Source organism: Chrysemys picta, chromosome 13, assembly GCF_011386835.1.
Source record: "Chrysemys picta bellii isolate R12L10 chromosome 13, ASM1138683v2, whole genome shotgun sequence".
NCBI classification, from domain to species: domain Eukaryota; kingdom Metazoa; phylum Chordata; order Testudines; family Emydidae; genus Chrysemys; species Chrysemys picta.
In genome coordinates, this window is record NC_088803.1 from 4810921 (window position 1) to 4822429 (window position 11509).

The following is an 11509-nucleotide window of genomic DNA, read 5'->3' on the forward strand; positions in this document are numbered from 1 at the left end:
ATGGTTAAGTTGGTTGCTTCTCTCTCTCTCGCTGAACTTCACTCGTTTGTGTTTTTAGCTTCCCCCATTCACTCTACAGCAACGCTTTTACCTAAGCTAAAGATCCCTGCAGCGCCCAAAATACTGCGGGGTTTGCTCATCGAGTAGGTTACTGCCAGTACAATTGTGTTGGGGGAGTGGGGATAGGGACGTGCTGAATCTGGGACGCATAAGGGTAACAGCTTGAAAGTGCTGCTTGACCCAGTCCATGGAGCCATGGGGCACATAAGAAGAGGTAGCTTGAAAGTGCTGCTTCCTCCAGCTCAGTAGGTCCAAGGACAAATAAAGGGTCAGGTTCACAGTGCTGATTGACCCGGTCTGCTCAGACTTGCTCTGTTAGTGTGTGTGTTCATCCGGTTCTGGGGCTGGAGGAACCCAGCCCGGGGGAGCCTAGGTCCTGCAGGGTAGCTTCATTGGGAGGGGACTTGCAGAAGGGAGAAGTAGAGCTCCATATGAAAACACACGTGACACAAGCAATACATTGATAGGATCACAGAACCCCCACTCCCCTCCAAGAGTAACCCGAATAAGTGAGCATACCCCAAGGTAACGGGCAAACTGGTAACACCTCCTCTCCCAGTCTATTGATCTCTCCTAATGCTGCCCATTACCGTGCTATCTGTAACATACTGATCCTCGCAACACTTCTAGGAGGCTGGTCCATATTGGGAACTGAGGCAGGGACATACTGTGATCATGTATGTTTCTATCTTAGGTAATTTTATGGCTCCCATCACCGCAGTAGCCAAGCCTCACCACATCCCTGTGTGGCGGGGAGTGCTGTTATTCCCCATTTGACAAAGGGGGAACTGAGGCCCAGCCAGACTAAGGCCTGGTCTACACTAGGCGTTTATGTCGAAGTTAGCGCCGTTAAATCGAATTAACCCTGCACCCGTCCACACCGCGAAGCTATTTAGTTCGACATAGAGGTCTCTTTAATTCGACTTCTGTACTCCTCCCCGACGAGGGGAGTAGCGCTAAATTCGACATGGCCATGTCGAATTAGGCTAGGTGTGGATGGAAATCGACGCTAATAGCTCCGGGAGCTATCCCACAGTGCACCACTCTGTTGACGCTCTGGACAGCAGTGCGAGCTCGGATGCTCTGACCAGCCACACAGGAAAAGCCCCGGGAAAATTTGAATTTGAATTCCTTTTCCTGTCTGGCCAGTTTGAATCTCATTTCCTGTCTGGACATCGTGGCGAGCACAGCAGCACTGGCAACGATGCAGAGCTCTCCAGCAGTGATGGCCGTGCAGTCTGGGAATAGAAAGAGAGCCCCAGCATGGACTGATCGTGAAGTCTTGGATCTCATCGCTGTGTGGGGCGATGAGTCCGTGCTTTCCGAGCTGCGATCCAAAAGAAGGAATGCAAAGATCTACGAGAAGATCTCTAAAGACATGGCAGAGAGAGGATACAGCCGGGATGCAACGCAGTGCCGCGTGAAAATCAAGGAGCTGAGACAAGGCTACCAGAAGACCAAAGAGGCAAACGGACGCTCCGGATCCCATCCCCAGACATCTCGTTTCTACGAGGCACTGCATTCCATCCTCGGTGCTGCCGCCACCACTACCCCACCAGTGACCGTGGACTCTGAGGATGGGATACTGTCCACGGCCGGTTCCTCGGACATGTTAGGGGACGGGGAAGATGAGGAAGGAGATGAGGAGGGCGAGGCAGTCGGCAGCTCTCACAACGCTGATTTCCCCGACAGCCAGGATCTCTTCATCACCCTTACAGAGATCCCCTACGAAGCGTCCCCAGCCGTTACCCCGGACACAGAATCTGGTGAAGGATCAGCCAGTAAGTGTTGTAAACATCTAAACATTTATTTTTAACAAAACAGGAATATTAACAATTAAAAGAATGGGTTGTTCATGATTAGTGTGCCCTAGGCGCTTAACGGTTTAGTAATGGGCAGTGCAAGTTTTGAAAAGAAATCTAGCAATGTCCGGTTTTCAGTGATTGTCCTGCACAAGCCGCTCTACTGTTTATTCCCTGCTACTGCAGCTACAGTAAAATGCGGTCTATGTGTCCGGGGATAGAGCAGTAATCCTCCTGGGACATCTCGATGAAGCTCTCCTGGAGGTAACTTGAAAGCCGTTGCATGAGGTTCTTGGGGAGAGCGGCCTTATTGGGTCCTCCGAAGTACGACACGTTGCCGCGCCACGAGATTATCAAGTACTCGGGGATCATTGCTCTGCACAGCAGGGCAGCATACGGCCCTGGTCTTTGGAGGCTTTCCCGGAGCATTCTCTCTTTGTCGCTCTCGGAGATCCTCATCAGGGTGATGTCGGCCATGGTGACCTGCTTTTAATTAGGTAGGGGAATGTTAGTGTTGGGACTGCTTTCCCGTTCCTTTACAGAACTGTAACCGCTGGTTTGCAGCCACGCGGTGGAGGCGGGAGAGGGGCAGCCGAAAGGGATCGTTCCCGGGGACAGCCGCGAGGGGGGTGGGACAGGGGCAGAGTTCCCGCTTGCCGGATTGCTGGCAGCAGGGACTGACATTGATTTAAATGTGAAATGAGGCCAGTGGTAATATAAAAGTTTTAAACTGCCACAAGTGTACGGCTTACCATGTCTGCCTGCAACAGAAATTCCGTTGTGCTGCCTCGCTTCTCAAATGTGCTGTTCAAGACCCCAGGCACTGAATGCGAAGGCCGAGAATTCGACCTTGTGCTGAGTGCGCATGTGAAAGGTGCTGTGCATGGTCTTGTTCACAGAGAAAGACTATGTTCTTTGTTCACAACTACATTTATCTTTCTGAGGAATTCACTCCCTTTTTTCCCATTTCCACAGCCCCGTCTGCGACTGTCTCACAACCTAGCCTGGAATCACACTCCCAGAGGCTAGCGCGGATTAGGCGTAGGAAGAAGAGGACACGGGAGGACATGTTCTCTGAGCTTATGGCCTCTTCCCAAGCCCAGGCAGCACAGCAGACCCAGTGGCGGGAGAACTTGACCCGAATGCACCAAGCCAACATGGATCGGGAGGAGAGGTGGCGGCAGGAAGACCAGCAGGCGACTCAAACGCTGCTTGGACTACTGAGGGAGCAAACGGACACGCTCCGGCGCCTTGTGGATGTTCTGCAGGAACGGAGGCAGGAGGACAGAGCCCCGCTGCAGTCCATCTCTAACCGCCCTCCCCCGCCACCAAGTCCCATACCCACCTCACCCAAAGTGCAAAGAAGGAGAGGCGGCAGAGTCCCTGCTAAGTCTCACTCCACCCCTGCAGAGAGCTCTAGTAGCAGAAGGCTCTCATTTCCCAAAATTTGAAAAGTTCTTTCCTTCCCGCCTGACACAAGCCCCCGTCCAAGTTTCACCTCCCAATGCCATGTGTAGTTGATAATAAAAAATTCGTTTCTGTTAACTACTGTTTCAATCATGTTCTTTTGGAGGAGGAGGGGAAAGGGGGTTGGAAATTGGACAGGACAGTCTCCTTTGGCAGGGTACATAGTCGGGGGCAGGCACAGCAGCAGGGCACATACACAGTGCAGTGATGCAGTGACTAGTTGCCCCGGTTAGTCTGGGAGGTTGTTTTGATGTAATGTTGGGGGGGGGGGGTTGCTCTGTGACTTTGTGGAGGGGGAGGGCAGTTACAGATCTTAAGCGCCGGTCCTTAGGCAGGATGACAGAGCCACACAGCATGGGATCTGTAACCGTCCTCCCCCTGCCACAAAGTCAAATAGACCCCCCATACACACAGTCCCGATCAGGAGGGTTGACAGGCTCCGTTGAAACAAGCATCCCACCGCAGCGGAGCCTGTCAATCCTTGAGTTTAGAAGCTGCATTCGCGTCACAACACTACACCCGCCCCGCACCACAGTCTGCGTCCCAGTTTTAAAAAATTCCCGCTAAAACAGTATTAAAGAAAACGGTGTGCTTTAACAAAGTAGAACTATTTTTATTTCGACACGTGTGTTGGAGGGGGGGTGAAGGGGGTATGTAACTGGATAGGATAGTCAACATTAACTGGGTAAAGAAACGGGGGCAGGTTTAGCTTCTCAGTACACAAACTATAAAGTCACAGGTTACCCTGCTCACTCAGGAACTTTGCTTTCAAAGCCTCCCGGATGCACAGCGCTTCCCGCTGGTCTCTTCTAATCGCCCGGCTGTCTGGCTGTGAGTAATCACCAGCCAGGCTATTTTCCTCAACCTCCCACCCCGCCATAAAGGTCTCCCCCTTGCTCTCACAGAGATTGTGGAGCACACAGCAAGCTGCTATAACAATGGGGATATTGGTTTCGCTGAGATCACAGCGAGTCAGTAAGCTTCTCCATCTCCCCTTGAGACGGCCAAAAGCACACTCCACCACCATTCTGCACTTGCTCAGCCGGTAGTTGAAGAGTTCTTTTTCAGTGTCCAGGGCGCCAGTATAGGGCTTCATGAGCCAGGGCATTAGCGGGTAGGCTGGGTCCCCGAGGATGACTATAGGCATCTCCACATCCCCAACAGTTATTTTGTGGTCCGGGAAGTAAATACCTTGTTGCAGCCGTCTAAACAGACCAGAGTTCCTGAAAACACGAGCGTCATGAACCTTGCCCGGCCATCCCACGTAGATGTTGGTAAAACGTCCCCTGTGGTCCACCAGTGCTTGCAGCACCATGGAAAAGTAGCCCTTTCGGTTAATGTACTGGGTGGCCTGGTGGTCCGGTGCCAGGATAGGGATGTGAGTTCCATCTATGGCCCCACCGCAGTTTGGGAATCCCATCGCTGCGAAGCCATCTATGATCGCCTCCACGTTTCCCAGGGTCACTACCTTTGGCAGCAGTACATCAACGATTGCCTTGGCTACTTGCATCACAACAACCCCCACGGTAGATTTGCCCACCCCAAACTGGTTCGCGACTGACCGGTAGCTGTCTGGCGTTGCAAGCTTCCAGAGGGCTATGGCCACTCGCTTCTGTACACTCAGTGCAGCTCGCAACCGGGTGTCACTGCGCTTCAGGGCAGGGGACAGCAACTCACAAAGTTCCAGGAAAGTTCCCTTCCGCATGCGAAAGTTTCGCAGCCACTGGGATTCATCCCAGACCTGCAGCACTATGCGGTCCCACCACTCAGTGCTTGTTTCCCGTGCCCAGAATCGCCGTTCCACGGCATCAACATGACCCATTGCCACTGTGATGTCCTCGGCGCTGGGTCGCCTGCTTTCTGACAGGTCTGTGCTACTCTCAGACTTCAGGACATCACCGCGGTGCCGTAGCCTCCTCGCCTGACTTTTCTGCATCTGCCTCAGGGAAACCTTTATGATAAGCTGCGAGACGTTGAGAGCGGCCACAACTGCAGCGATGGTCGCAGCGTGCTCCATGCTCGGAGTACAGTGGCGTCCGCGCTGTCAATGACTGGAAAAGCGCGCGAACTGTTTTCCCGCCGGCGCTTTCAGGGAGGGAGGGCGGGAGTGATGGACGGATGACGACAGTTTCCCAAAAGCACCCTCGACTCATTTTGTTACCCAGAAGGCATTGCCGGCTACACCCAGAATTCCAATGGGCAGAGGGGACTGCGGGAACTGTGGGATAGCTGACCACAGTGCACCGCTTCGAATGTCGACGCTATCACCGTTAGTGTGGACGCACAAAGTCGAATTACTGTCCTTAGTGTGGACACACACGTTCGACTTTGCAATATCGATTACAAAAATTCGATGCAAGTAAAATCGAACTACTCTCGTAGTGTAGACAAGGCCTAAGTGACTTGTTCAGGGACACAGGGAGTGTGTGGCAGAGAAGGAAACAGAAGTGGAGTCTGTAACGTGGACCAGATTTTTGCTGGGGGTTAGAAACGACCAGACACACGCCATAGAAATGATCAATTAGGCAGCCACCGCCAGTGGCACCACAGTGAAGGTTACTCCAGGAATTGATTCAAAGCCGAATAAAGAATCTAGGCTGAAATCCCCCATTTAGTCAGACCAGCTTCAAAGCTGGTGTGTCAGTGCAGGGGCTGGAGCAGAGATCGTGGTGCCAATTTGAGGTCATTTCACCTGGAGATCCCTGACATAGAGCCCAGTGCCTCACCCAAAGTGACCCATCTCCAGCGCTGGAATGGAAGATCTCGGAGCCTATTTAAACCCCGTATGCTGTAGTTCGGTTGACATAACCCACACTGCAGATGCAGCTGGGTCGATGGAGGAATTCTTCCAGCTACTGCCATTCATGGGGGTGGATTTACTAGAGCAAGGGGGAAACCCCTTGTGCCCTTTTGTCTCTGTAGTAAGTGTCTACACTACCCAGCACACCTGCAGCTGGAGCACTTGCTGCGTAGACACACACACAGAGTGAGAGACGGTCCCTGCCCAGAAGAGCTTCTAGCAGACTAGGGAGGAAGAACAGTCTAGTTCGGTTCCTTCTTCATCACTTACTGCCAGGGTGGCCCTGGGCCAGTCACTTAATCTCTCTGTACCTCAGCAGCCCCTCTGAGCCTTGGGGATGGAGCCATGGCACTGCCCTGCTTGCAGGGGTCCTGTGAGAGTTTTTAGTTGTTGGTTTTTTGACAAATCGTTTTCGGTCCCAAAACTCCAGTTTTGTCACAATCGAAATGTTTGGCAGCAGCATGTAGATTTGGGTGACATTTTTATCATGTCGGTTCCTGTGGCCAACTCAGTACTGCGCCATATTTCATAAAAGGTGACCAGCAAACCAAACTACACCTCCGGGATGAAAATGAAACAATAGGAGGGGTCTGAACTGAAGCTTGCTCAGCATTGTTGCTCCAAGGGACACTTCGAAATCTCAGCTTTTTTGTTCCCTTTTGAATTTTTTTTTTTTTAATTTCAAAATTGCCAATATTCACCCAGCTCTAGTTGGGAAGTGTTCCTATTCTAAAGTCACGGGGCGCGAGACACGCAGGTGGGAAACTGAGGCACTGACTGACGGGCAGGGAATTCACAGCTGAGGCAGGAACTGACTGCGGCTCGCCAGAGCCCCAGTCCAGAGCTTCACCCACAAGCCCCCCCTTCCTATCCAGTCCTGCGCCTGAAATCTCCATCTGACCCGGAGCCGCTTTCAGAAGCACGGGCGCTGCCTCGCCTGGACCCAGCCCGGGGGTGGTTTCTGTGTCCGAGCTGGGGGAGCTTGTCAGCATAACTCCAAACCCAGGAGAGAAGCCCTCACCCCGTGTCTGGCTCATCTGCGGGCACTGGTCTCACTTCCCGCTTTGAGATCATTTGCAGCTGCACTTTTCAAAGTCCAGCCCTGCCATTCTCAGGCTGGGTCTAGCTAGTTTAATAGGGTGATTAGCTTGTGCTGTCACTAATTAGTGCTACATCCCTTCAGCCTAAAACAGCAGCAGAGCCTCCTTGAAAGACTAAAAACTCCTCCTGGTTCTCCCCTCGGAATCCCAACGCGGTGTTCAAAATAATGACCAGAGCTTGATCACTGGCTGGGTTTTCTTAGTGTTTCTTCTGCCGCAAAGGCAGACTTTGAAATGCACAACCTAGAAATGCTCCTGGCTGAAATGCTGGTTAAACAGCCGCTGCCCAGCAACTGGTGCAACCCAAATCCTGACATTAACGCTCGGATAATCCGTTGGCTCATTCGCCTCTTCCCCTGGATTCCGGTCTCACTCCACTAGTTGCCTGCCTGGGTACAGTGGCAGAAACATCATTACAAAGAAAACAAACTCAAGTCCCTTTTATTGTAATTAGCCACTGGAACAATGTACCCAGGGTTCTGGTGGGTTCTCCCTCGCTGCCCATTGTTAAATCCAGATGGGATGTTTTTCTAAAAGCTCTCTTAGGAACGATTTGGGGACAAGTCTCTAGGCTGGTCTAGAGGCGGGCAGATGAGATTATCTCTCTATGATCCCTTCTGGCCTTGGAATCTGCATTATTCTGATTTCTCCGCTCTGGGGGGTCGGACACACGGAGCGGGTCTGATCTCTGGGGGAAGCAGGAATTACACTGGTGCCCAGCGGGCAGGCGGAGCTGGGGCTGGGACTAAAAGCGATCAGGTGGATTCCCATCATAGCTCGCTCTGCCTTCCTGGCACCCATGGAATGCAACAGGCGCTGAGCTCCAGGTCCCCTTTCAACACCAAGGGGAGAGGAGTCGGGGGGACGGGACCTCAGCATCTCCACATACAGCTTCGATCAGAGCGATCACATCTGTCAATCAAGTTTCACATCTCTAGCGAAGGGGTGATGGCAATGCTGCAGGGGGATACCGGAGAGGGATTTCTGTGAGTCCAACGGATGTGAAATCAGCAGTGCACTAAAGCTGACGGCTCCCGCCCCCGAAGGGCCCCTGGCAGTCCTTGCTGGTATCCGCAGGAGAGAGCGGAAAAGAGAGGGCGGGCCGGGGCCCCTTTGGAGCCGGGGCCATGCCATGGTAAACCCGGTACTGTGGAGCAGGCATGGCCACCTGGAAAGATGCTGTGAGACCACTGCCCGCATCTCCGAGCAAACAGGATGGGGGCTTTCAATTTTGCAATGCGTTGGGGTGAATTTTTTAGAGCGCTGCCGCAAGGGCGCAGTTTCTGCGCAGTAAGTGGTTTGGCAGTGTGTACACCTGGGGAGTTGCAGCGCTCAAAGATGCTTTACAGCACAGAAACTTGCCAGTGAGGAGAATCCCGATACTGCTAATACAAAAACTCAAGCTGCAGAATTGTGCTTCTCTTGTGCACCGCGTGGGGGCAGCACTTCCACAAACAATCCAGCACAAGGCACAAGAATGGGATCTACAGATAGTGAAAAAATATCTGTCAGCAGGTATCAGACCTGTATATCCATCTATGATCATGTGTCCATAATAACTGCGGAGTCTTGAATCTTCACATGTTTGAATATGGAACTTATCTGACAGTAGAGTAAAAATGCACAGCGCAGAAGAGGAATATTTGGGGAATCGATTGTTCAAGGTGTGACAACTAGGACTTGGATTTCAAAGGTTCCTAAAAGTGCCGGATGTCAAAATCCTATCGCAGTTTGTTGGGAAATAGGTACAAATGCTCTCAGCTTCCTCTGAAAAATAACAAAATGGAACAATAGTTCTAGCGTTGTCTTGAAAGGATACGTCAGGTCCCAAACACCTCTGCCCTGAATACAAGCACAGATTTTCACATGATGCTGCCCTGCTCACTAGCCGGATAATCTTCTCTCTAAGGGCCTGACCCACAGTCCGCTAAATCCAATAGTGGGTCTTTATATTCCCTTCAACAGACGGTAGATCAGCCCTTACACCTGGAGGGGTGTGACTCCAGTCCCTTCCCGGGATCCTCAACTACTTTCACCACTAGCAGAGTCTGCGCCCCTCCCCCCTATAGCCCATAGATATTAGCTGATAGAGGTAGCTTTTGGACTTCTGTCTAAACTCGTGCCGAGGGATTTGGGATCATTCAAGGCAGGTATAGATTTGTCCCTGAAGGAACAAATGAGGATATATAATGAGGATCCCACCGTAGTGTGCTAGGCGCTGTACAAACATAGCCAAAGTGCAGTCGGGTCCCCCTCTCTCAGCCCTTGTGCAAGTGATTCCGGTCTGTAATGGAAGGAGTTTGTCTCTCCTTTATAATGAGGGGGATATGCAAATTGGGGTGACATTTCCCTGTTTAAATCTCCTTCTCTCGACCCAGGCTGCACCTGAAGAGACCATCCGCAGTCCCCTGACCAGCCAATCCCTCGAGAAGTTTCCCCTCCAATACCAGGGAAAATGAGACTTTGGCTCCACTTACTTTTCATTGTAGCGGCTTTGGAAGGTATTTTCTCCACCTGAGCACATTGGGGTGCAGGAACATGTTATATTGAGATGCTGGCAGATGTTATATTATTGTCACTAATGTAGTTACATTGTAAACACGATTTTGTTTATTTGTTTATTTTATTTATTTTATTCCTGTTAATTGATGGAGAATGTATTTAACCTGACTGGTTCCTTCACTGTTCCCTCTTTTCCCTCCTCCCTCCTCCCCCCTCTCTCCAGGGGCCCGTTCGCAGGTTGTTCTGACCAAGTCCGGTCCCGAAGTGAAGAAGCCCGGAGAATCCACCCAGCTGAAATGCGCCGTGAGCGGGTTTGTTCCTAACGACCGGTGGATGGATTGGGTCAGACAGCTGCCGGGAAAGGGACTGGAGTGGCTGGTTCACTATCACAAATCTTCAGTCACGAATTACTACTCCCCCTCCATCCAGGGGCGATTCACAGCCTCCAAGGACAGCTCCAACTTCTACCTGCAAATGACCAGCATGAAGCCTGAGGACACCGCCGTGTATTACTGCGCCAGAGACACAGTGAGGGGAAGTGAATCTGAGCTCAGACAGAAACCTTCCCCTGCAGTAACAGTGCAACGTGTCCACTGCTGAGGGCGCTACCAGCCCGCAACTGCCAGGGACAGGGGATGAGAGCAGCCCAGAGAAAGTCTCCCGGGCTATAAATAGCTGCAGACTGGTGCAGTTTCATAATCGGTTTAATTCACACACACACTCTCCCCGCACTCCTCTGAGCATCAGACACTGAGATGGAAAGATTTATTCTCTCTCCCTTTTTCTTCTATTCCAGACACACAAACAAAACAGACGTGCGTACAGAAAAATACACAAACACATATAAAAGCAATCACTACCACACAAAAACACATAAGTAAACATACAGAGGAAGCATGAAAACACACAGGCAAACACATAAATATTCACAATCACTCAAAAACCCCAACCAAACACACACCTAGACACACAAAAGCAAGCCCAAAGACACAAATAAACACATCCTGACAATATATACACACATAAACACACACATACAGAGATACATCCATAAACACACAGAAAACTCTCACATGAACACATATAAACCCAAACACACAAACAGACATATAAATACAATTACTGTGTGTATCAAATAGAAAGAGAATGGACCAAATTCTCCTCGCAGTCACGTTGCTTTAAATACAGAGTCTCTTCCCCGTATTGGTCAAGCACTGGATTCCTGGGGCCTGGGTTCTAGCACCACCTCTGCCAGGGAATCACTGCGCCGCCTTGGCTATATCCCTGTGCCCCACTCTGGGATAATGGTTTGTGTTCTGTTAAGGGTTACATTGAGGGTAAGGCTTTGCCTTTATTGTTAGGTCAGGGTCAGCTTTTAGCATTAGGTTCAGGATATAAATGTAGGGTTAGGGTTAATATTTGAAGTCAGGGTTAGAAATTACATTTCGGGTCACCATTCAGTTGAGGGGCAGAGTTAATATTATCGTTTTAAGATACACATTGAGTTTTAAAGTGAAGGTAAGTGCTCAGGTCAGGGTTAGAATTCTCTCTTAGGGTTAGGACTAGGATTGGGAGCTAAAGAAGGGGATAAAGAAGGTGTGAATTTCACCTGCGTAAATTCAGGTAGGAATCTCAAATGCAGTCATGCACTGCTAGCAGCCCGGTTGTGAGAAGGTCCCAGCGCTTCTCTCTCAAACTCACACGAAGAACCTGAATTCGCGCTAGGAAATACCGGGTGTCCCTTATAAGGAGGGGGATATGAAAAAAGCGGTCAGAGA

At 50.9% G+C, this 11509-nt stretch overlaps 1 protein-coding gene and 1 gene segment (V, D, J or C); both read left to right on the top strand.

Moving 5' to 3' along the window:
• LOC122173242 (Ig mu chain C region secreted form-like) overlaps positions 1-11509 on the top strand; it is a 1717225-nt gene that overhangs the window by 1417003 nt on the left and 288713 nt on the right.
• On the top strand, positions 1265-3313 carry LOC135975397 (uncharacterized). The gene is made up of 2 exons (XM_065566456.1): positions 1265-1841; positions 2838-3313. The coding sequence occupies exons 1-2, from the start codon at positions 1265-1267 to the stop codon at positions 3311-3313; spliced, it is 1053 nt and encodes a 350-aa protein (XP_065422528.1).

Coding starts and splice junctions, on each gene's coding strand:
- LOC135975397 (XM_065566456.1), top strand. CDS start 1,265: ATGCAGAGCTCTCCAGCAGTGATGGCCGTGCAGTCTGGGAATAGAAAG. Junction 1,842..2,837: donor ATCTGGTGAAGGATCAGCCA/GTAAGTGTTGTA, acceptor CCATTTCCACAG/CCCCGTCTGCGACTGTCTCA.